The 25,204-nt window shown below is 52.7% G+C and overlaps 1 protein-coding gene across 1 annotated transcript in view; it reads right to left on the reverse strand.

Annotated features, from left to right (window-relative positions):
• Nacc2 (NACC family member 2) overlaps nucleotides 1–25,204 on the reverse strand; it is a 75,716-nt gene that overhangs the window by 30,918 nt on the left and 19,594 nt on the right. The window contains exon 2 of the mRNA XM_059260326.1: nucleotides 4,184–5,123. Coding sequence (XP_059116309.1) covers nucleotides 4,184–5,063 — 880 coding nt within the window. The 5' untranslated portion in view covers nucleotides 5,064–5,123. The remainder of the gene's footprint in view (nucleotides 1–4,183; nucleotides 5,124–25,204) is intronic.

Here is a 25,204-nt window from a genome sequence, read left to right on the forward strand (position 1 = left end):
TTTCTGCAACTCCAGTTCCAGGGTATCCCACACCCTCACACAGACATACATACAGGCAAAACACCAATTCACATAAAATAAAAAAATAAATAAGTTATTAAGAAAAAAATAAAGATAAATCTTGAAAAAAAAAAAAAAGCTGGCTTAAGGTGGTGGACATGATAGTTTATATCTATAATCCCAATACTTGGGAGGCTGAAGCCAGAGGCACAGGCCAGCCAGGGCTACATAGTGAGACCTTGTCCCAACAAAACCAGACAACTGCCTAAAGCAGAAAGCTCCGTGTTCAAGGATTCAATCAAGGAAGCTGTTGGGAAGAGTCTGCCAGAGCCAGGGCTAGGACAACCGAGGAGGCCACCAAGGTGCGTGTCCGAGGAACCTCAGGGCAGCCATCTTGCTGGGCCAGCACTGCCTTCACTTAGCCCCAACTGTAAGGTATCGATTGCCCTTTAAATGGGAAGGAGAGCCTCCTGCAGCAACCAGCAGTGCCCCTACCTACACTGATTGTTCTTCTTTGTCTCCACCCTGCCCACACCAGGGATAAAAGCACCCCTGTTGGGTCCCTCAATGGACCAAGCTGGGCTCGGACTATATGTCCCTGTCCAGGCCAAGAGTGATCAGTGGGGCATCTACAGTCTTAACACCCTAATCCAGCCCCTCTCCCTTCTCTTGGGGAGCTGTGGCCGGGACACTCTCTAAGAGGAACTATGCCAGCTAGTCGTGCAGGAGAGTCTTTCCGTAAACTGTATCATGCTAGGAAAACTGGGAGACAGTAAGCAAGACTACCCAGACAGGAGTCCTCCTCACCACACTGGCTCTGTGCAGGCCTGGGCAGCCCAGCCAGCTCAGGTACGGGATGATTGAAGCCCCAAATGACCACATGGGTCTCACTGTGTTCCACACAGATCTATGGTAGCAATCTGCCACTGCTCCCCTTTCAAACACCAGGCACCTCCTTGTGGGTCTCTTTCAGTGGGCAGAGTCAGGATAATCATGCCACTGTGTGCTGGGACAACTCCCAGTTTTGTCCATCCATGTCAAGGAGTGGGCACAGTGGAGACAGTGGATGAGGGCTCTGTGAGCAGCCCCAACTTCCCCTCAATTCGCCTGTCTCAAAGAACAGAGTCAGGAGAATGGGCAGAACCCAGGAGTGGGGGCCCTCTGAAGGGCGATGGCATAAACACCAGGCGGGGCTTTGTCTCAGACTTCTAGAGAGCAGCAGCTGGCAGCAACAGCTAAGCATTTTCCAGGGCAGAGAGGAGCTGGCCTTGCCACCAACGCCTACTGAAGGGTTAGGGGAAGGCAGGGCATGGGCAGCTCGGTGGCCTGGGTCAGGAATTCCCATGAGACAGGACAAGGAGGCCTGCTGGTGCTCGTCACTGCCATGCTCTCTCGTCTAGCTACCCTAACCCTCATCCTGCCCTATCACGGGAATCTCCTGAAGTCTGCATGACCTTGACCCCACCACAGCTCAGTAACTACTCATGGTCCCAGAAAGTGAAGCAGCAGCATGCCTACCTCTAAGGGAGTCAGGGGAATCAGATCTGCCCCCTGGAAGCCTTGAACAGAAGGCCTTGGGAGTAGAACCTGATCCCACACTGCCCCACTGGGTCTGCTGCTGTGACTAAGGCAAGCCCCTCGCTCTCGGGCTCACTGTCTGTGTGTTGACAACACGACCCAGCCTGGAGCCCTGAGAGCCTGGATAAGCTTCCTGTGCCAGCGAAGGATAGGGTCGGGGGAGGGAGGAGGAGGGAAGCGGCTTGGGCTGTGGCTCTGTCTGTATCCTTGGCTATGTGGGGTCCAGGACTGGTGCATCAGTCTCCTGCTCTTGAAGCGCTGGCCACTGACACACTGAGGCAGACAGCTGACAATCTCTCTAGCTTGGGGAGCTCCGGAGTGTACACGTGTGTGCGCTTTACTTCTGGAGAGGGCTCACCAGCAGCCCAAGAGGAGTGACATTGGACATCTTCTGCCTGTCCTCTCTTGTGTTCTCCTTCTATGACAGCATGAATATCCCAAGTGCCCACTGCCAGCACAGCAGGGCCGGGAGCAGGTTCCTGTACCCGCTGCCCTGCTACAGAAGTCTTGGGCACTAGAAGGGCCGCCCTGTGTAGGTTGAGATAAGTGGGGTGGGCAGGAAGCAGAGCTGGGTATCCTGCTGTGTGAACTGAGACAGTAAGCCTCAGAGGGTGGAGCTGTCCTGCCACAGAGCTTCTCCGTGGCCTCACTTCTTACAGCAATGGCCGACAACTAAGATCAGAGCAGGAGCCAGAGGGAGGGGACAAAAATGGCTCAAGGCACAGCAGGGCTGGGTGACGAGGGTGCCGCATTATTTAGGGAGGAAGTTAAGACAGGGTTCTAACGTGTCCCAGGCTGGCCTCAAACTCCCTACGCAGCCAATAACCTTGAAGTTCTGAACCTCCTGTCTCCACCTCCTAGTGCTAGAATTACAGGGTGGATCATCATGCCTGGTTTTAGAGAGGGTACTGTTTTGAGCAGTACAGCAAGGCACACTGGGAACAGGTCCTAAAGAACAGGGCGGCAAGGGGGGTCCCAGCAGCCATTTTACACACAGGGCTCACAGTGGACAGCACCATTACAGTATAGGGCACACAGTGGACAGCAGACTGCGGGTCCCTCTGGCCAGCCCCTCTCTTGGGAAACTGAAGTCATAAAGACTCTTTGTAGGAGCACCTGAGAACAGTCTAGAGTCCAGCAGCTCAGATTTAGGCATCTTACCTAAACAAGGAGCAATGGGCAACCAGCCCCAGGTGGTGGACGTGAGGCTATCCCCAGACAAAGCCAGACCCAGGGAGCCTGCAGCTCCATGATCAGGGTCAGGCCTTCCCTACCTGCTCATCCCATGGCTCCCTTCCCAAGCACGTCCAGGGTAGCAACGTCACCACCAATAACCTAGATTTTAACCAAGAAATTACACACCCCCTTCTCTGCCCCACTTACGGGCCTGCTAAAGAGAAAGACACAAGGAAACCTAGACCGTGCACAGGGGCCGATGGAGCAGGGCCAACTCCACAGCCTGTCTGTCTTCCAGTACACCCCATTACCACAAAATGGGTCATGCGTGATTCCCTCCTGACACCCAAGGCCCCACAAAACAGCCTGGGTGAGGTCCCTGCCCCACAGCCCTTCAAACTGGCAACTCTCTGTGAACTAAGAGAGCTGAAGTGTTCGAGTGGGCTGACGAAGGGTGGCTGAGAGCTGCCCAGCCTCCTGTTCCCACCCTACACATGCCAGCTCTGCAAAACCTTCCAAGGCCACTGTCCAACTGGCTCCTCAGAAAACCTGTTGAAGCAACTGGGCTGTGCCTGGGCAAGGTTAAGGAGTCTGTCTGGCCAAGCGTCAGACAACAGGTTCAACACATAGGATACCGGATACATTGTGCTCTGTTCCACTCTCCCAACAATCCATAGCCAAGGTCACCCTAGAGAGGCAGGGGCTGTGCAAGGATGATCCTGAGGGATGAGTAGAGATTGGATCCTAACTGGCTCCATGGAATCCCAGTGAGCATGCCCTGCCCTCAGCCCACACAGATTCTGCCTAGACCCCACTGCAGAGTTGTGTCCAGCCATCGATACAGCGTCAAAAGGAGTAACAGCCCCTGCACTACAGAAACCTCCAAGCCTTGGGGTCCAGGGAACAAAGGGTCTTTGGTCCTTCCCTGGCCTCCTAACCGACGGTCAGAGAGGTGGAAGACCCTACAGAATGGTGGATTTCCTGCACATTGGTGGGTTCCCTGGAGTGGGCCTGCCTACCCTGACCAATTCAGTGGCTAGCATGTATCTTGCTATCAGGAGAAAACCAGCTACCAGTCCTCCCCATGAAAAGGAAACAGAAGCTATCTACACAGACCCAGGAGGGCCAGAGCCCCATTCTGAAGTACTTATACAAGAGTGTAAGACTCATTAAACCTAAGGGGACTCCTGGGCCAGAGGCCTTCAGCTCTTTCATAACTCTGCACACTACGCTACAACTGGCAGACCAGTGTCTATCATCCAATGCAAAGGGTCCGAGCATCTGCCTAACTTTTCCGGCCTGCACACTCTGCCTGCAGCATAGTGACCTTCTACACCAGGCTGCAATCATCATACAGGCCCTCTATGCAACATGCCCTCTGTAGGCTGTTTGCAGGGATGGCATAGTGCCAGGCCCTGCCACGTGTTACCTGCATAGTTTCCTGTGGCCTTAATGTACATCTGGCCATACTGCTCCTCCACCATGGTATCATAGGCCTCGTCATCTTCCTCATCCTCCTCGTTGTGGTAGGAGGTGGGGCTGTCAGTGGTGGGCAGGCTGCTGGCCCCAGGACTGGTCCGCTCCCCCTGGGGATAGGGTACCTGCTGGATGCTGGGGATGAGAGTGGCCAGGCTCGGCACTCCGTAGTAGGAGACTCGAGGCAGCTTCAGAGGGGCTGTGCCAGGTGTCCCTGCAGTACCTGTAGCTACTGCCACACCATCTCGAGCGCCCGTCTCCAGGGGGCGCTTAGACGCCAGGCCCGGGCCAGTGGCAGGTGGCATCTCCATAGCTTCATGCTTTACCCGGGTCAGAAGTGGGATGGGCACAGAAGGGGATGCGACATAGGCAGCAGTGGCCGGCTGCAGCTGGTTGCAGGGACTCTGGGGCTCTGAGCTGGCATCCTCGATCATGGCGGTCTGCGAGTCACAGTGGGGTGAGCTCACCTTGAACATGAGGTCTGTGCCCCGCTCAACGATGTGCTGGATCTGCAGGAAGCCTGCTGTGTACATGACCACGAGCTGCTCGCTGGCCGCCATGGTGAGCTTGCCTGTGTAGCAGAAGGACAGAATCTGCTGGAAGCAGGCAGGCGGCACAGTGCCCGGCAGCTCGAATGCACTCTTGCTATTACCGCTGAAGAGGTCTCGGAAATAGAGGCTGCTGGCGGCCAGGACTGCACGGTGGGCCTTGAAGGCCTGGCCCTTGACCACAATGGACACATCGCAGTAGAGGCCCAGCAGGCGCTGCTCATTCAGACAGCCAAGCACTGTGTTCCCGAAGTTGGGGATCTCGATGTGCAGCATCTGAGACATGGCGGGTGCCGTGGTGGGTGGGCTTCAGACTTAGCGTGGGACAGACTGGATGAGGCACATCTGTTGGGGGGAACACACTGTGGTTAATTAACTGCCAGATGTCCCCACCCCATCTAGTAACCCCAGCTCCCAGTCTCTGACAAGGCAAAGGACAGAGCCCTGCTCAGGCACTCTCCCTAGCTAGAACACCCACCTCCCAAGAAGGGATTGGGGGGTGGGGTGCTCAGAATCCAGATCCTGGCTTGGAAGCAGAACACAATGATCCTGAGCCCCTACACAGGCAAGAAGACCTCTGTCACCTACCCCATCCACAGCACCCATGAACTGCTCCCAACAATTCTGAGGGCAGGGCTTCATTCCCCCATCTCTGCAGAGGACACTGGACAGAGGCCTGAAGCCTCCAGAGAACAAGACAGGAGTCAACTGGACAGACAAGTCACCCACTGGGTGGGATGTGAGAGGGATAAGGACGGAGCCCACAGGCGATCTCAGGGACTCCTCTCTAGAGGGAAAAAGTTCCCTGAGCCAAGAAGCCCCTCACTCTGCAGCCTTCCCTGGGAAGGACGTCCCAGAGCAGGGAGGGCTTTAGTTCAGGTTTGTTTTCTCTCGCTGCCGGCTGAGCAGCCTGCGGAGGGCACTCTGAGAACTGCAGAGCAGCTCTCCCCGTCCCATATCCCTTGCTCAGCTTCAAGCTTCCTCTGACGGACAAGACAAGGAGGGACCAGGAGCATTAGGAAGGTGGACTAGGGCCGGGAGAACTCTGTGGGCTCCTTCTTCCTCTCTTCCCTTGGGGACAGACCTCTTTCTGCCGGGTGGAAGGGCTATGGGTGCACTCTGTGCTTCCTGGCAGCTCCCAAACCCGGACCCAGGTCCTGAGCGCCCTCGGGGATGCAAAAGGAGTTGGCGCTTGTCGCAGAGCAGCCTCGCGCCTGTGCGCCCTCCCTCCGCCCCACTTCCCAAACTGGCCAATCCCTGCTGGCTTGGTCCCAGCCCAGGTAACTAGAAGGGTCTCAGGACTAAACCCGCCAGGGGGCAGGGGTGGGGGCAGGCTGCCACTGTTTATGAGCACAGGACTCTGCCGGTGGCGGGTGGGGGTGGCCGGAGAAGGCGCAGGCCCTGGCCCAACTCTGCAGAGCCGCACAAAGGGCCGCTGTGTCCCGCGGAGGAAAGTGCGGGCGGCCGCAGAGGCGCCGGGTGGCTGGAGAGGAGGGCGGAGCCACCCTGCGCCAGGAGTTGGGCAGGTGGGCGCAGCGCCGGGGCGTCCCGCAGTGCCCCCGCTGCAGAGAAGTTGCTGGGCTGGCCCGCAGGCACTAACCGGAAAGGAAAGACCTACCTTTAGCGGCTGTGGCCGGCGGCAGACACTGCCCGCTCAGCCTGGCAGCAGGCTCCCGCACGCCGGCCCGCCAGCTGCTCGGGGAATGCAGCAAGGAACCCTGAGGTGGGGAGGGTGTGAGGAGCCCTGCAGGAGGGGTGGGGGTGGCAGAGAGCTGGGCGCTGGGCTCGGCGGCCGCAGCTCAGCTGCACCCAGGCCGGCTCTCCCGGGCAGCGCGCAGCATCTCAATGAAGCAGCCGGATGCAGACGAACATCCAGGCAGCTCTCGGGAATGAATAGCCGCCTTTGATTTGGGAGCTGAAGTAAATGCCAGCTCCCAGCCCCAGCTTTAAAAACAGTGGCGCGTTGGTGCCAGAGGAATGCACGGCTCCGGGTGTTGGTGCAAGACAGACTTTTGATGACTCACTGCAATGCAAACAAAGATGGCAGAAATACTGTACTGTACGTGGAGAAATGCTTCGTGGTGCCACGGCAACTGAGACAGCTTGGAAATTTATAGTGCAGTTTTGCATATGAATTACCCAGTAAACTGCCTCTCTGCCATCCTGTAAGACCCAGTGTCAAAGCATTTAAACTATTCCAAACAGTCTGCAGAGCTGGCAGAGCGTCTAGCTTAACTCTTCCTGGGTAGCAGAGGCTGGGCAGGAGGCAGGGCAAGGCGGCTAGGGAGAGGAAGATGGCAGCACCAGGGTGGGGAAGGGGTTCAAGCACAGCCAGGAGAGGGGGGAGCAGGAAAGAGGACGCCAGAGGGTCCTAAAGAGGCAGAGACTGGGAAGGGGCAGAACCCCAGAGCTATCTCCCCTACTTCTCCTCAGGGCCTCAGAGCCAAGTACCTGGGTACCCTGATGGGCCACAGGCTCCGTAACAGCAGGCCCTGTAGGTCCAGAACCCTGCCCCCAGCCCACCCTCATCTTCTTATCCCTGACTGATTCTTTAAGAAAGGAGCAGCTCTGTGGCCAGGCAGACCCCTGCAGAGGTGAAGGGTGCCTGCTCCTTTGGTCCCCCTGAAACACTTCTTGGAAATGAGGACTAACTATGCCGGCCTGTCTAAGGTGTCTCCCACGCTCTTTATGAGCCTTTTTCTAGGAAGGAGCAGCCATGCTCTGCTTGTGCAAAGGATAGGCATCTCCTTCCAGACTTACACCATTTGGTTAATTGCAAGGGCCTTAGGGAGAGCTATTAGACAGCCCACATCAGTTTCCCTCGCCTGTCACTAACTGTGCTTCCAGAAAAAAAAAATATATATATATATATATATTCTACCTGCAAGGCTGGACAGGGTCGAGGCTGGCAATGGTGATGTCTACTGAGCAGCAGTACTATCAAGGTGACACAGGCTGGAAGGAGGTGGTAACATTAATGGTCCCTCATTCCCGGTGTACCCTCCAAGGCACCAAGAGAACAAAAAAAGAGCCATCTGGCGCCTCCCTATTTACACACTGTGGGCTCCAGACAAAAAGCCGCTGAACAGGGACGGGAGGAAATCCAGGTGTGGAGGTTGCCAGCAAGCCTAGCCTGCAAAGCCCTCCAAGCCTTTGTCCTAATCTTCTTTGCCTCCTAAAGGAGGGAATGAGGACCCGCGGGACGGCCACGAGGCTCACTGGGACTTGGGGGCTGTAAACTAGTGTGTAAACTAGGGATGCTGAAGTGCTGTTCTCCCAGGCCAGGAGACCCAGGGCTTTGCAGGGTCACCTCTGGGCTGTACCTTATCCAGAACAAACCCTCCACTTTCCTACTTAGTGGCTGCTTTCTTGCAGAAATCTAACAGGTAGGCCTCACTAGCCCATCTTGGGCAGGACTAGGTATGTTCTAGGCTGAACGGGCCACTGGCTGACTGTCGGGCCTGGCTAGAGAGGGACTGTGCTACTCAGAGACACACAGCACATAAGAGACCAAAACGCCCCATTTCCAGATCTACAGCACCCACCATAGAGAAGCTTTCCTCTCGGAAAGCCACAGCTTCTGCCACAGGCAACCCCAACCAACCAGAGGCTCTCCTGAAGCCTGGCCAGGGGGAACGCAGCCAGCAAAGCTGCAGTATGACCCAGCTCCGGTAGGGTCCCAATACCCAGGGCTAAGCTGATCAGTAACCAGGTACAAAGAATCAGAGGGCCAAGTAAAGCTCCTGGGACCAGCCCCTTCCAGCAGAGTGGGCCCCAGCTTGTGGGCCAAGTTGAAATTCTATGTCCTGCCAGCATCAGCCATTTCCTATGACCTGCAGTCTCGGGTGTCAGTTGTGTGCTGGGGGTGAGGGTGGACTCTGGGGACGTTACAGAGCACAGAATGAGACAGAATCTGTCGTGCCTGCGGCTTGGGCCTGCTACTGCGTAGACTGATGATGTCTATGATTTGCTCTGACCTGAGCAGGTGAGGCATTTGTGTCCATCTCTCAGGGGCTGGTGCCCAGGACCTGGGCCAGTCCGGCTCAGACAGAAAGGGGGCCATTATTCTCCCAGAAGGTGACAAGGCTGGCTTGGTCCCCTGGGACCGAGGACAACTGGTTCATTTGCTCCCTTGTCCTCAGGCCACCTGTGCTGGCAAGGCTGATGCCTGCACCCAGCCTGCAAGAACCGGACCGGAGCTGGTTTTAGGTTGCTTTCTTAGAAGCCTTGGCTGGGGCAAAAACAAAGCTGAACTTTAGGAGAAAAGAATCAAGTAAAGGCTTGGCTTACTCTCCAGGACCGTGAAAGTAAGACTGGCCAGGGCTGACCCTGGAGCTGCAGCCAGATGAGGGAGCCTCGCCCCTAAGTGGGCCAAAGGCGGCCTGGTGGGAAGGACAGAGCCGGACAGAGCACCAAGGCCTCCTCACAGCTCTCTACACTAACCCTATGTAGTGGTGCCCAGCTGTGCTCTGCAACCTCTGTAACTCGATTTCCCTGTTTCCCTCCTTGCCCAGCAGAGCTCCTCTCCAAGGTGAGCTCTGCTATATTCGTTTGCTTATGGAAATTTCTAGAGTCAAGTAGTAAATTGGCAGTATCGGCCTTTGCTTACCGCTGTCCATCCTCACAGCGTCCGCACTGAGAAAACGGTCTCTTGATAACCACCTTCAGGATGGACCCTACTTTGGGAAACCCATGAGAACATCCCAAAGCCAAGTACAATTCCTACTGCTATTCTCACCTTTGGTTCCCTTGCCCCACACAGCAGAGGCTCCCGGGAGTTCCCAGACATCTCCAGAATAGGAGATGGGTGAGGTCTTTGTAGACAGTTCCCCAAGGGAGGCTAGGGTCCTAAGAGTCCCTTGAAAGCACCACAGCCAACAGCCAGATGTGGAATGCAAACTGATGAGGGGGGATATTGGGGACAGAGGTGACGGTTCTAGAGCTACATCCAGATACACTTGCACGCAGGGGTCAGGCAGTGTCTCACCAGAGTTCAGTTTCCAAGCAGAAGGGATTCACTTCCCAGGAAGGGTTCAAATGAGAACACAGATCTCAGCCACACAGCACTCCAGGTCTACCCAGGTCTTAGAACCACACCTCTGAGAAGCAAAGGCACAAGACATCTGGCAGGCACAAAACCACTCCAAGGGTATCTCCAGGGACAGAACAAGCTCACCGATAAGCAGAGGTCAACCTTCCCAACACCCCCAAACCTGTGGGTCCTGTCTGGAATCTGGCAGAAACTCTTCCATCCCACCAAGGACTCTAGGAACTTGCTGGACAGTGGCACAGCACTGGAAAGATGGTGCTTGGTGTCTGCACGATGACTACCAGCAAGCAAAGGAAGGAGAGAGAAATTCAATTATTTTGCAGATTTAATTCTGTCAATTTAATAAGAAGCTCTGGAGCTCCACAAACACACAGGTACCACCACACAGTTGCCAAGGAAGAAGAAGGCGGCAAGGGAGCCCCTCCCCACGCAGCCTCCCCATCCCAGTCAGGCCAGAAGCACCAGGAGGTTTGTACAAGGCATCACCCCCAGGAGGGACTGCAGATGGAGGCTGCCGGAGGACAGAGGCAGGAGCATGTGGGGTTCCAGGAACACAGCCTGGCAGGAGCTCAGTGAAGACAGCAAAGAAACCCCTTCTTGTCACAGTGTAGGCTAGGGATCTGCTTCCTTCCCAACAGCTGACTAGGCATGCCATCACCAGAAAACAGTGGGGGACGGAGTGGTGCCCCAGAGCCCTGCGTTAACCCTCCCAGGGTCCTAGCTGCTGGCTCAGAAGTGCTCAGGTCTCCAAGAGCTGGGTGAGGCACCAGGTTGGCCCTGAGGTTTGCATTAAACTTTTAAAATGCCATCAGGCAGAGCTGGGCTGCCCCAGGCCTTGCTGCTAATGGAATCTTCAGCATCTCACAGAAGGCAAGCAGAAGCAGGAGCTGCCAACGCCCCTTCCCACGGTACTCCCCTTCCCACGGTACTCCCCTTCCCACCGTGCTCCCCTTCCCACCGTGTCCCCCTTCCCACCGTGCTCCCCTTCCCACCGTGCTCCCCTTCCCACGGTGCTCGGTGGTAACTGCAATGCTGCTTGCTTGCCCATCTGAACCGCTCTAGACGGTACAAATGAGAAGGCCAGGATCACAGACCCAGGGTCTGAGTCCTGCGCACCTAAGTATCAAATCCCCTGGCTTCCTACTTTTGCCATCCAGGGTCAGAGCAATCTTTGGTCATCAAATGACAAGAGTAAGAAGGTGAGGTCTGGACCTGCTCAACTGACTCCTCTTGGGTACCAGAACTAGTACTGCATAAGGTTCCCTAGGGTTCTGCTACAAGAGGAGAATATATCGTAGCCTCCAAACTTGGAGAAAGAGAGGAGGCACAGGGACCTCCCCAGCTCTAGGTCACAGAAGAAGAGGCAGTTCCCCAATATGATAGGTTCCCTTGGAGAAGCAGGGAGGAACCACATCAGCCCCTTTAGATGAGGCTCTTCCCTTCCACAAGCCATGAGCAGCCTCCACCCCAGACCACAAGCCTGGGCCAGCATCAGCCATAAAAGCCTGTTTTAACTGCACAACCCAATGTTTGCCTGGAAGCTTTCTTCTTTTCATTTCTTTTTTTCCCCCCAGAAGGATAAGAGAGGCTAGCCAATTCAAAAATTGGCGTGTCAATCTTTTTCCCCTTGCTGCTCTTTAACGGTCCTTAGAGAGAGGACAAAACCAGTGTGTGTGTGAGTGTGTGTGAGAGTGTGTGTGAGTGTGTGTGTGTGAGAGAGTGTGCGTGAGTGTGTGTGTGTGGTCCATGGAGCATAAGCCCAGGGATCACAATGACAGGTTGTGCTAATCCTCCTCCTGACAGCCAGTCTTGCATCTGACAGCACTGGGTTAGTGTGGCCCAATAAAACCTTATGTCCACAGGAACAGCACAATCAGGCAACACCTTCTCCCATCCACAGCTCACCTAAGGTATAACCACCTGCCCCAATCAGTCTGTGTCCTTCTAAGCCAGCGGTTCTCAACCTGTGGGTCGCAACCCCTTTGGGGCCGCATAGCAGATATCCTGCATATCAGATATTTACATTATGATTCATAACAACAGCAGAATTACAGACATGAAGTAGCAACGAGAAAACTCTATGGTTGGGGGTCAGCACAGCATGAGGAACTGGATTAAAGGGTCGTGCATGGCATTAAGAAGGTTGAGAACCACTCTGCTAAGCACCAAGGCTTTTTTTTTTTTTTTTGGTTTTTCGAGACAGAGTTTCTCTGTGCAGCTTTGCACCTTTTCCTGGAACTCACTTGGTAGCCCAGGCTGGCCTTGAACTCAAAGAGATCCACCTGGCTCTGCCTCCCGAGTGCTGGGATTAAAGGCGTGCGCCACCACCGCCCGGCGCACCAAGGCTTTTATATGATAGCGGCTGGGGCAAACAAAACACTGCATATCTTGCAGAACAGGTAAATCACTCAGAGATGGGGGTGCAGTGCACCAGGAATGCCCCCACACAAGCCCAACACCCTCCCTGTTGTACCTGACCCCTGGCTTCCCACGCCTGCAGACCAACTGCAAAACTCTCGTGAGCCACAGGCTGGTTCCAGAGGTTTCCAAAGACTTAAGCAGTGTTTTGAGCTGACAATCTTCCCTACTTGTAATTTAAATAACGTAAGCTCGAGGAGTGTCTCCCTCGGGCATAGTTTAATAACTTAAAAAGCCAGTGCCAGCTCCGCCTGCACCTGCCCCCTCGGCCCTCCCTGAAAAGCAGACTCCCTGCCCCTGCCCACCAGGGGTACGCCACAGCCGACAGCAGGGGCAGCTGTCTCTGATGCCCTTTTCACTTGTGGGCCTGCCAGAGGTCCCGCAGCAGCCTGTGACCTTGACCCTCCCCCACCAGGGCACCAGGGGAGGGTCACCTGGATCTCAGGAACTGTGAGGGAGCTGGGCAGGGGGTGGCATAGATGCATGCTGGGCTGTGGGTCACCCAATCAGTACAGACAGCCACTTCCCAGCACACCCCATTTTTAATATTCATAGATCTCCTCATCTGCATATCATGCCATAAATAGTCAGAGGCGAGGTAAGACACAAAGATCCCCTGCATTTCTAATTATGCTTAAAAAGCTAATGTAAATCAGAGACACACAGAAGCACTAAATCAGCTGGGAGGACACAGCCTAGGAGCCCCCCATCTCCATGTAGCTGCTAGTGACAGAGGCCCAAAGGACCCAAGTATAACCCTGGGGGAGTCAACCTCACCTGGGTGTGTCCCCAAAATAGGACCACAGGCATCTTTCCACTTCCTCCCTTATCGGGCCCAACACAGTTCCTACCCACAACAGATGCCCAGCCCCCACTTCTCGTTGAGAGCAGCAGGCAACAGGCAGAAGAAAGGCTCCTGGGGGGTGCCATCGGCCCTGAACACCACATTTAAGTGGCTGGACACACCCGTCAGAGCTTCCTACAGTCCTGTCTGGGAGTTGATCTCTGGGGACAATCAGATGCACCCTTCCTGACCGAAGGACCAGGAAAGGTAACAGATGTGCTAGGCAGAGTACTAAGCCAATGAAGAGTCCCAGGGCTTGTACCCATCCCCACCCCAAATGACAGCACTGTCCCTTGAAAGTTCCAGCCTTGCACAGAGAGATGAGGTACAACTCCCCTACCTTTAGGAAAAAAGAGTGTGGAGACCTACAGGAAAAAAAGTTCTGGGCCAGAGACCAGTGAACGTGGGCCAACCTGGGAATCCATACTACTGCATGTGGCACTAACCTGAGTGACACTGAAACAGATCCCAGATCTCTAAGGGCAGTGGTACTGCTGGGACCCTGTCAAGGGTACCCCAGTGGGCCCTGGACCAAGACAATTTGCAGTGCTTAGCCATTCCAGGATGATCAGGTTGAACCAAGGCCCCAGACAAGGGCCAGCTCCCTGTGCTGAGAACAGAAGACATGCTTAGGGCACTTCTGGCCACCAGGCTCCAGCCACACAGGGGCCAGAAGTGCTGAGTGAGAGGCCAGGGGCTGGATGAGGGGCAACAGCCACTCTCCGTCCTAGACACCCATCCGGGCAGGCCTGTCTCGAGAAGACTGGGGAACACGGGCCTGCACGAAAGCCTTGCATCGAGTAGAGAGGAGTGGCCTGCAGAACTCAGGCTTGGGAGCCAGGCTCGAGCACACAGCTCAGGCGCCCCCTGACCTCACTTGTCATCTGGGTGTAGCTCAGAGATACTAGTGCAGAGGTTTGCTGGAACCTGGTAGCTACTGAATAAGAAACGTCTTTCAGCAAAGCACCAGGCGTCAGCAGTCCCAGCTACCAACCCCATCAGACAGAACCGGTTCTCAGCCAGCTGAATGGGCCTCTGTGCAGGGGGTCCAGAGTATGCAGAGGGTCCAGGGTGTGTGTGTGTGTGTGTGTGTGTGTGTGTGTGTGTGTGTGTGTGTGTGTATTTCACACTTCCCCAGCCAGACTTAGGGCCCTTAGTCGAGACTCAACCTGACTTCCTACCCAGGAATGGGATGCTGCACCTTTCCCCTCTACAAGTGCCCTGGGAAGGCCAACTTGGAGGACCTGCTGGAGGCACAGGCCCAAAAGACACAAGGGTTACCCCGCTCACTGTTGGTGAAATGACTGCCGCCCGCATCTGCCCTGGCAGTAGGCCCAGAACTATTTTTAAGCCCATTTACTAGAAATCCCACAAATTAAAGGAAATATGGATAATGCAGCAGGAATCCTGGGGGGCAAATTAAGGCTGCACAGAGCCGTGCTCATGTTCCACAACGGAGTCTTAACCGGGAAAGCCGTCTGCCGAACTCGTGCATGGCACCCATTGAGTCCCATAAGGAGGGCTGGGGACTTGCACTGGGCTCGGGGACGACAGAAGACATCCAAGTGCCCAGACTGCTATATCCCAGGCCATAAAAGGTAACTGCTGATATGAAGAACCTAAATGCCCAGCTCACAGAAGTTCCCAGACAGGGAATTCCAACAGCAAACAGCAGCAGCAGCCACTCTTTCTAGAAAGTGAGGTATCTCTCTCCACTCCACGAGGCTCAAGGTCCCAAGACCTGTCCAGCCCTGCTAATGAGATTCAGGGACACCCTCCCACCCCACCCAACCCCGCCGCCCCAGTCACATCCTACTCCAGTAAACAACAAAAGCCCTTTAGGAAGGCGGTGGATGATGCCCTTATTGGCCACTCCATGTGGCTCTCATGAGCCAGAGGATCACCCTCCAGACTCTACAGAAACTGGGGTGCAGAAAGTTGGCTGCCTAACCTGAGTGGGTGGGAGCTGACAGCAGGAACGGCCTAGTCTACCAGGACAAACACCTGCTGGGTTGTGAAAAGACCTGGGTTATGCGGTCCCGAGGTGGGTGTGGTGGTGCACATCTTTAATCAAAGCACTCGGGAGGCAGAAGCAGGTGGATCTTTGTGAGTTCGAGGCCAGCCAGGGCTAAGTACCAAACAAACAAAACAAGAACTAGGCCTAAGTCTGAGAGCCCCCAGAGATGGGGGACTCAGTCACCAAAGCTGGATACCTGCCAGGGACCCTGTTCTGCCACCAAATGCTCAGCCCTACCAGGTCTAACAGGTGCAAACTAGGGCCCAGAAAGGACAACATGGGCATTATACTCTTACCCGCACAAGAGGTAAGGCTAGCCAGCCCTTCTCACTCACTGTAGCCATAGGGGTACTTCCTGGCTCGAGGCAGAGAGGCAAGCACACATTCTCCTAGACAGGAGAAGGGGAGGAAGAGACAGGTCTGGGCTGGTGGGTAGTGATCACAGGAAGCCACACCACACCTGCATCCTGGGTCCAGGCAGTCTCCTCTGATGAGAAGACGGGTCTGCGGGGCTTAGGACAAGCAAGAATGCAACAATGGAACCTGAACCACGCAACATCAATCCCAGGCGTTAACACTACAAAAAACTACAAAAAACATTGGGGCTGGCCAGGCCCCATACACCCATAACCTCGGATCACCAGGAGGGAAAAGGGAAATTACAAATTCAAAGAAAACCTGGCTACTTAATGAGACCCTGTCACAAAACAAAAACCCTAGGGACCATCCAGGGATGAGCCTTGTCCAGGGAAAGTCTCTCTGGCTTGCTGTTTACCTGCACAGCTATTTCCAGAATTTCTTCCTTAGGGAGACACTAACGACCTACCCCCACCATAAAGCCCCAAACTCCATTGCTGAACCTGCAGCTCTCAGACCCTAACTTAAAAAGCATGACTTTCCCCTTTCTCTCTCACTTCTTCAGGCAGCTGCTAAGAACACAGCTTGCCTGCCTCATTGTTTTTCTCTCAAAGTGGTCCTCCAGCTTCCTTCTTAGTCCATTTTAATTTGTTTGTTTGTTTGTTTGTTTGTTTGTTTGTTTGTTTTGGGGGACAGGGTTTCTCTGTATAGCCCTGGCTGTCCTGGAACTCACTCTGTAGACCAGGCTGGCCTCGAATTCACAGATCCACCTGCCTCTGCCTCCCGAGTGCTGCGATTAAAGGCGTGTGCCACCACCACCCGGCTTTTAAACTTTTATTACCAAGACTAAGAACTTCAAAAAGTCAGGCATGATGTGTACACACTTTTAAACCTAGCACTTGGGAGGCAGAGGCAGGTGAGTCAGAGTTCAAAGTCATCCTCAGCCACAAGAGGCCAGTATGGACTGCAGGAGACTGCCTCAAAACAAAACAGACAGACAGGCCCTCACTGGCTGACAGACTGAACTAACTGTTTTTGATATCTCCTATCTTATGCCTGGGCATGGTAGTGCACGCCATTAGTCCCAGCACTTGGGAAGCAGAGGGAGGTGGGTTGGAGATCAGCCTGGTCTACACAGTGAGTTCCAGGACAGCCAGAGATGTACAGTGAGACCCTGTCTAACACAAACAACACATACTCCTACTCTACGCTATAGTAGTTAGACTGTGTGGTACCGACGAAAGACAGGTGGAGATCAATGGAAGAGAAGAGTCTTTAAATGACTTCATATGTAGAAAGCCAATGATTTCATAAAGATGCCAAGACCTTTCAATGGAGAAAGAACTTTCTCTTCAAAATACGGCTCTGGAACATGGGGTAACACACATGCGAGGATGACCGCTACCTCACCCCACAGACAACATGAACTCAGTGCGTCAAAGATCTAAGCAAGGGCTGGGGGATGGCTCCGAGGCTAAAGTGCTGGCTGCATTAGCATGAGGATCTACGTGGATCATAAAAACCAGGCCACTGTGGCATGTGCCTGTAACCTAGCACTTGGAGGCATGGAGACAAGTGGATCCCAGGGGCTTTCCGGCCAGCCAGTCTAGCCAAAACAGAGCCCTAGGTTCAGCGAGAGACAGTCTCAAAAAATGTATGCTAGTGACTGAAGAAGACACTAGATATAGACCTCTAGCCTTCACAGACACACACCTGTACACACAGGTGAACGCACTACCCACCCACCCACCCCCAAACACACAGTAGGGAGAAATCTGTTCAGGAATATCTGCTACTCACATCTTTAATGTGGCTCATACCTAGAATATATAAAATATGCAAAGCATCTAAAGAGATTTTCCACCAAAGAATAGGCACAAATGTCCAATATGCACATAAAACTCAGTATCATTAGCTAGCCAGGCAATCGAAGTGAAAACCACAGTGAGGAGCTGCAGAGGTAGCTGCGGTGGAATGTGTGTTTAACTTCTAACCAGGCCCCCGGCTTCCATCCCCAACACCAAAAACAAAAGAGAAAGATGCAGGGGACAGCCGGTGGTGGGAATATGGTGGGATGTGAAACCTGCAACCACTTTGGAAAACAAACTGCAAACTCTCCCAAAAGTTAAACTGTATTTCTGCATGACCTAGAAAGTCCACTTCTAGGAGTGTAGGCAAGAGAAAACACACTATCTACACAAAAGTTTGTAAAGCACAGACTCTTAGAAACACTGGTTACAACAGCCAAGAGGTGGAAATAGCCCAAGTATCTATCAACCAATGAAAGGTAAATGACCTTTGGAAAATCAGATGGTAGAATATGATTTACAATACAGGGTAAGGAGTCAGAACCATGTCATAGATGACTCTTAAATATCACTAAGAGAGAAAAAGCCAGTCACTCCAGGCCACACTGTCTGTCTGTGCAAAATGTCTAAAACAGGTAACTGATAGACAGGGGCTGGGGCTGGGGAGTGCCGCTAAAGAGTTTGGTCGTTTTTGGTTTTTCCGTGTAACAGCTCTGGCTGTCCTGGAACTTGCTTTGTAGACCAGGCTGGTCTTGAACTCACATCACAGAGATCCGCCTGCTTCTGACTCCTAAGCAGTGTTCACCACTACACCCCACCTGGTTGTGTTTTTGAGTGATAAAAATGTTCTGAATCAATTTCCATGAAGGTTACACAACTCTGATCGTACCATTACCTGGTTCATAAAGGATGACCATATGGGCAAACTTGGCAGTACACGAACAGAAATGTTTCAAACGGGAAAAAACGCTGAGTGTGGTGGGCTACATGGTGAAACCCCGTGTGTGGGGGTGGGGTGGGGAGGAAGTAAAGAAAAGAGAAGAGATACTGAGAGGTGGAGGTGTGAAGATCACAACTTCAAGGCAAGCCTGAGTTACAAGGTGAGTTCAACGCCAATTTGGGTTACAGAACAAGATCCGGGGCTGATAGAATTGTTAATTGGGTAAAGGTGTTTTCCACCAAGCCTGATGACCTGTGTTTCATCCTTGAGACCCAAATGGTAAAAGGAGAAACCGACTCCTACAAGTTGTCCTCTAACCTCCATAAGAGTACCGTGGTTTGTGCACCCTCAATCCCCACAAACACACAAATAAATAAATGTAACTAATTCATTTTAAAAAGGTATGGCCCAGATCTACATCATGTATAACAACTCCTTGCACATAAAGAGATGGCTCAGCAGTTAAGAGCATGCACTGCTCTTGCAGAGGACCTGAGTTGGGTTCCCAGCACCACGTGGAGCAGCCCACAATTGTTCGTAACTTCAGCTCAATGGGATCTGATGCCCCTGGCCTCCACGGCACCTCATTCACAGGCACATACCCACCTCACAGACACTCATATACAAATTAAAAATTGTTTAAGTCTTCAAATATAATATAGGCAGTATAAAAAGAAATGGATAGGAAAAGATAAATCATATGAACACAATCAAAAGAAGGCAGGGGCCACTTCATAATTAAAACAAATAAAGCAAATGATAAGACACATTGGAGAAGGACCGAGGGTCTGCCTATGAAGAACACTCAGCTATGCTCTATGTGGATACTAGACAGTAGCATCTCTAAGCACGAAGCAGAAAGTGGCAGAGTCAGAGGCCTTCGGGAATCCTCTCCAGCCCTCTGACAACTGGTATAAAAACTGAACAGAAAATCAGCAACAAGACAGAGAACTAACCACCACCAACCATCGGGATCTCATCCACACCTGGAGACCACCCGACCCCGCTGCAGCTTCACTGCCCCAGAGCCTTTGGAGCACACCACAGGAGAGAAAGCATCTCAACCCAAAACACCAAGAAACTGAAGACTTGAAATTGAGCTGGTGCTGTAGCCTAGTGGCAGAGCCTTACAGTGTTGCAAGACCCCGGGATGGATGGAAGCGTGGTGGTTTACCCCTGGAATTCCTGCTGCTCGGGAGGCAGAAGCAGGAAGGACAGGAGCTCAAGGTCAAATCAAGATGTGTAACAAGTTTGAGACCAGCCTGGCAACATAAAACTCTGCCTCAAAATAGCTGTAGTAGTAGTGAGACATGCCCGGAGGCAGCAGTGCAGAGCTGGCACCAAGCCGGGATGTGGCAGGGTACCCTAGGTGAGCGCAGGCATGGAGCTGGGGGCCTGATCCCAGCTGGCCGCTCCCGCGTGTCTCTACCCCAGCCTTTGGCATGGGCCCCCAGCTCTGCTCTTACAGTTGGCCACTTCGCCATTCATTGGTGAGGAAAGGACCACAGCATTCTCCCTGGCCCACTACTGAGAACCATAGCCTGCCCAGTCTTGGCAAGCTAGAGCCAGCCAATCAGAAAAGGGCAGATCCTGCAAACTGCCCCCTTTTCTTTTTTGATACATCTCTGGGTGTGCTCTGACAAGTCCAAAGATGCCACAGCCAATCAAGTTTAAGCTAATGTAACCATTGTTTCCTTAGCCAATCGTGTTTGCTGGAGATGACCTAACTGTCCCTGGAATTCTCCTAGCTGGGCTTAAAAGGAGCCTGAGAGCTTCTCTTGAGGTCATCGCCATTTTGTTGAGTGGCTGACCCCTGCATGCAGGAATTTTCTCGTCAGAAATAAATGCTCTTGCTTTTGCATACGTGAGTGGTGGGTGGTCTTTTGTGGGGTGATTTGTGGACCCTAACATTTGGGGGCTCATCAAGGATCCTCCTCCTACCCCTAACACCTTGAGTGTTTAAGGAACCTGGCCGGTAAGTGAGTGCTCCCTGTCTGTGTTAGTCTCTGTTATACATGACTCTGTAAGGCTCGAGCCAATCCTGGAGGCCCAGGTGAGCCAGGCAGATAGCTATTGGCACCCATGCCAGGTGGGTCTAGAGATGTCTCGGACCCACCAGAGGGGGACTGAGTCCCATTGAAAATTGAAGTGGGACACAGCAAGTCGCTCCTGCCAGATGGAGCTCACTTATATCGGGGCTTACTTATATCGAGAGAGGCCATCATCCTGATTTTTGGTTTACAGCAAGAAAGGCCACTATCCCAATTTTGGTTTCTTTTTCTTGCACTGTACTGGTACATTTTATGGTGTGTTGTTTTTCTGTGTCTGTTTTGTAATCATTCTTTTTCTTCTAGAAGAGATGGTGCAGACAACCTTGACGTCGTTGCCCCCCCCCCAGCCTCCCCATCAAGTCTTTTGCTGAACCATTTTAAGGACTTCCAGACCCAGGCAACTGACCTGGGACTTGTCCAGAAAAGAAAGCTTTCTACCTTTTGCAGGAATGAATGGCCCGAGCTAGATGTGGGATGGCCTGAGAAGGGAACCTTCAACCTCCTAACTATTTATCAGGTTAAAGACATAGTCAATGAGTCACCAGGACACCCCAATCAGGTGTCCTACATCACCACTTGGCAGATGATGGTAGAAAAAACCCCTAAACGATTAAAACCCTTCCTTTCACCCTCCCAGGAGATTGTTGAGGTGGCAACAGAAAAGAATCTGCCGCCAAAGGAGAAAGGGGAACTGACACCTTCAGCGCCCCCCTTACTCCATCCTTCCCCCTTTGAGGGACCTGGAGGAAGAGTTCTTCTCAGCCTTGCCACTCTATCCACAGGCGGCACAGGGGTGAGGGAAACAGAGGATGCAGAGGGAGGGGAGGGGTGTGGAGAAAAAACTGAGGAGCCCTACACACACACACACACACACACACACACACACACACACACACTTGTGCCCACTCACGGAGGGAGGAGCTGCAGCTACAGCCGACTCCATGGTCCTTCCTCTGCATGTTGTGGGCCCTCCTGATGCTGGAAGTAGACAGCAGCTGGTCCACTGGCCTTTCACCACTAGCAACCTCTGTAATTGGAAGCTGCAAAGTCCTAAGTTTTCTGAGAAACCCCGCTAAGCTCATCGACCTGTTAGAGTCTGTCCTCTTTACTCATCAGCCAACCTGGGATGAATGTTACCAGCTGCTCCAGGTCCTCTTCACCAAGGAAGAGGGAGCAAATTCTGGCAGAGGGTCGGAAATTGGTTCCTGGCACAGACAGGAGGCCCACCACAAATCTAGGCCTCATCAATGCGGGGGAGGGGGGGGAGTTCCCCTGACCAGACCCAACTGCAACTTCAACATGGAGGAAGGTAAGGAGAGGCTGAAGGTCTACTGTCGGACTCTAATGGGGGTCTGCTGACCAAAATGGGGGCCCACATTCACTCTGACCAGGCTGGGATCATAGTGACTGACCAAAAAAGGGAATCCCTACATGTCCTCACTATGGCCCTCTTAGATGAATACAAGCTGTTCACAGATCTCTCCAAGTGGGAAGGAGATGGGGAGGCAGGGAGCCTGCTACAATGGCTCCAGGAAATTCCCCAAGTCTGGGCAAAGATTGGAGGGTCAACACTAGCCAAACACTGGCCCTCTGTGGTGGTACAACTGAAGGACCATGCTACTACACCCACCCGCATCAGACAGTACCCAATGCCCAGAGAAGCTAAACAAAGGATTCAATGGACAACTAAACTGGACACAGCTACCCCAGGGATTCAAGAACTCCCCCACCATCTTTGATGAAGCCTTCCACAAAGATTTGGGTGAATACAGACAAACCCACCCAAACACCAGTCTGTTAGAGTACATAGACGACCTCCTGATTGTGGCCAGCACTCTGGGGGTATATAGGATGGCTACCAAGGATTTGCTTTGAACTTTGGGGAACTTAGGGTACCATGTGTCTGCAAAGAAGGCTCTGCCAAACCGAGGTAACCTGTTAGGGTACATACTCAAGGGGGGAAGAAGATGGCTGTCAGAGGCAAGGAAAGAGACTATTCTAAGGATCCCCCGGCCCAGGCCCAACAGTCGCACGTGCGCGCGGGGGGGGGGGGCATTGTAAGAGATGGAGGGGGGACTTCACTAGAATGGACTGAACAAATGGAAGGGGTCTCCTGATGGCAGAAGGAAGGACTATTAAGAATAAGCAGATCCTGAATCTCCTGCAAGCCATATGGCTGCCCCGAAAAGTGGCTATTATACACTGCCTGGGACATCAAAAAGGAGAGGACACTATCTCTAAGTGAAACAAAGGGCAAATGCAGCCGCTCAAGAAGCGGCCCTCCAGGTGGCAGCTACCCTGACAGTCGACCTGCCTAGACTTGCAGCCCCAACCTTGCCCGAAAACCCCGCCTATTCCAAGAAGGAATTTAGGAGGATTTGAACTTACACCAATGCCTACAAAGAGGTCTCCTGATGGGCAGATTATCCTCCCTTCAGACTTTGCCAGCCAAGTAGTCTGGCAGATACGTCAAAGTACCCATTTGGGGGAAAGAAAAATACAAGACTTACTAAGAGCACACCTCAAAGTGTTCTACCTGAAGCCAAAAATGGAGGAAGCCGTAGACCACTGCCCAATGTGTTGCCTGGTGAATGCCAAATTGGGCACAGGACCATCAACAGGGAGCAGAGAAAGAGGAACACAGCCTGGAGCCAATTAGGAAATTGACTTTACAGAGGTAAAACCAGGCCTGTATGGCTATAAATATGTTAGTCTTTATAAATACTTTTCAGAATGGACTAAAGCTTTCCCAACTAAACACAAGATGGCTGTGATAATGGTCAAGAAACTACTAGAAGAAATCATCCCAAGGTATGGCCTCCCAGTGTTCTTGGGCTCAGATAACAGGCCTGTGTTCATCTCTCAGGTAACACAGAAACTAATTAAGGCTATGGGGACTAATTGGAAACCTCATTGTGCATATCATCCCCAAAGTTCAGGCCAGACAGAAAGAATGAATCTGACCCTAAAGGAGACCTTAACTAAATTAACCCTTGAGACTGGTGGAGACTGAGTATCTCTCCATCCCTTCACTCTTTTTTCGGGTTTGCAATTCTCCTTACACCCTGAGCTTAGCCCCGTTTGAGATTATGTAAGACAGATCCCTACCCTTATCGCCCAACCTTAGGGCAGAACTGTTAGTTGAATTTGATAAACAAAGGTTCCTTTCCTCTTTGCAAGTCTTGTTCCAGATGCAGAAACAGCTTTGGCCTCAGATGCGTGCGGTCTATGAAAAGGTGCCACCTCCCATGCCTCACAGATTCTGGCCAGGGGACTTGGTGATCACCAAAAGACACCAAAAAGAAACCTTGGAACCTGGTTGGAAGGGACCCTACACTGTCATCCTGATGACACCCACAACTATCAAAGTTGACAGGGTCTCCAGCTGGATACACCACTTCCATGTATGGGTCCCTGTGGACCCACATCCTGACCCTGAGGACCACACTGCAGAGGAAGTCAACCTTGGACTTTGGAGGGCCATTGCACATCCACAAGACCCTCTCAAACTGAGACTCCAGAAGGCCACTCACCCGGCTAAGTAATGGGCTTGCTCCTATGCTTCCTCAGTTTCCTTAGTTCATGTCTGCTGGGGCTTTCCAACCAGGCCCCCACAGGGCGCCAAAACCTCCATCAGCCCTTTAACCTCACTTGGAAGGTCATCAACACAGACTCGGGGGAGGTCCTAAACCAGACCTCCCATTCTGCCCCTTAGGGACCTGGTTTCCTGACCTGTACTTTGACTTGGGGGCACTTTTCACCGAAATAGCTTACCAGGCGCGTCTATACTGATTCTTTTATTCAAGAACATTACATCCATTTTTATGTTTGTTTATGTTTTTATGGTAGAACTAAGGCCCAGAAAAAGAACTGTCGGGGAGCAAGTGACTATTTCTGTATCTCACAGAGTTGTGTCTCCACAGGTCACACCTAGTGGAAAACCCCAAAGACCAGGGACTTCATCAGAGTAAAAAGGGCATATGAACCGGCCTGTCGCCCTGGGTATGGTGGAAAGGGAGCATGCAACCCAGCATTGATTTGATTCACTGATGCTGGCAAAAGGGCCTCTAGTTGGATGTCAGGAAAAACCTGGGGTTCAAGGCTATACAACAAGGACAGAATGGCACCCGCAGATCTGCAAGCATCATTCACCCTACAATTAGACGTTCAGCCCCTATAACCATGGAAGCCCCTGGCCCCAATAAGGTAATGAGTCCAACCAGACCCCCACCCAGAGGCCCACGGAAACTAAAACATTTTGACACATAAAACTGCCCCATGGACCTACTCCCCAATCTAGGACCTTTAAACCTTTTAAAACCTACCTATTTGGTTTTAAATGCCTCAAAGCCCAGTCTCACTAAAACTTTCTGGCTTTGCCTAGATGCAAAACCCCCCCTATTCTGAAGAGACTGCAATAATGGGAAACTGTACTGACTCCTCTGACACCCAGTCACACCCATGACAACAGTCAGGCAGAGGGAGGCTCGCTCTACAGCCTGTGACAGGGAAGGGCCTCTCAGAGCATCGGCCAGCCCTCACCCAATTATGTCAGTCTGCAATGAGACTCAGAGTCCACCAGGGACATGATACTTAATTCCCCAGACGACGCCTGGTGGGCTTGCACTACGGGTTTGACCCCCTGCGTATGCTCAAGTTGTAATTAACACTCAGGGTTTCTGTGTTTTAGTACAATTGGTCCCTAAAATAGCCTATTACCCCGAAAAAGAAATTCTCCACCAGCTGGAACCACTATGGTGAGCCAAACGGAAAGTTTTTACAGCCATTCTAGTGTTCTTCCTCCCTCCTAGGCCTAGGTTTAGCTGGGGACATAGGTACCAAGACTTCAGCCCTCACTCTCCAAGACCAGAATGATAGGACTCTGCGCATGGCCATAGATGCAGCCATAGCCACCCTAGAAAAACCTCTCATCTATTTAGA

The sequence above is a fragment of the Peromyscus eremicus genome, chromosome 4, assembly GCF_949786415.1.
Source record: "Peromyscus eremicus chromosome 4, PerEre_H2_v1, whole genome shotgun sequence".
Classification (NCBI taxonomy): Eukaryota; Metazoa; Chordata; class Mammalia; order Rodentia; family Cricetidae; genus Peromyscus; species Peromyscus eremicus.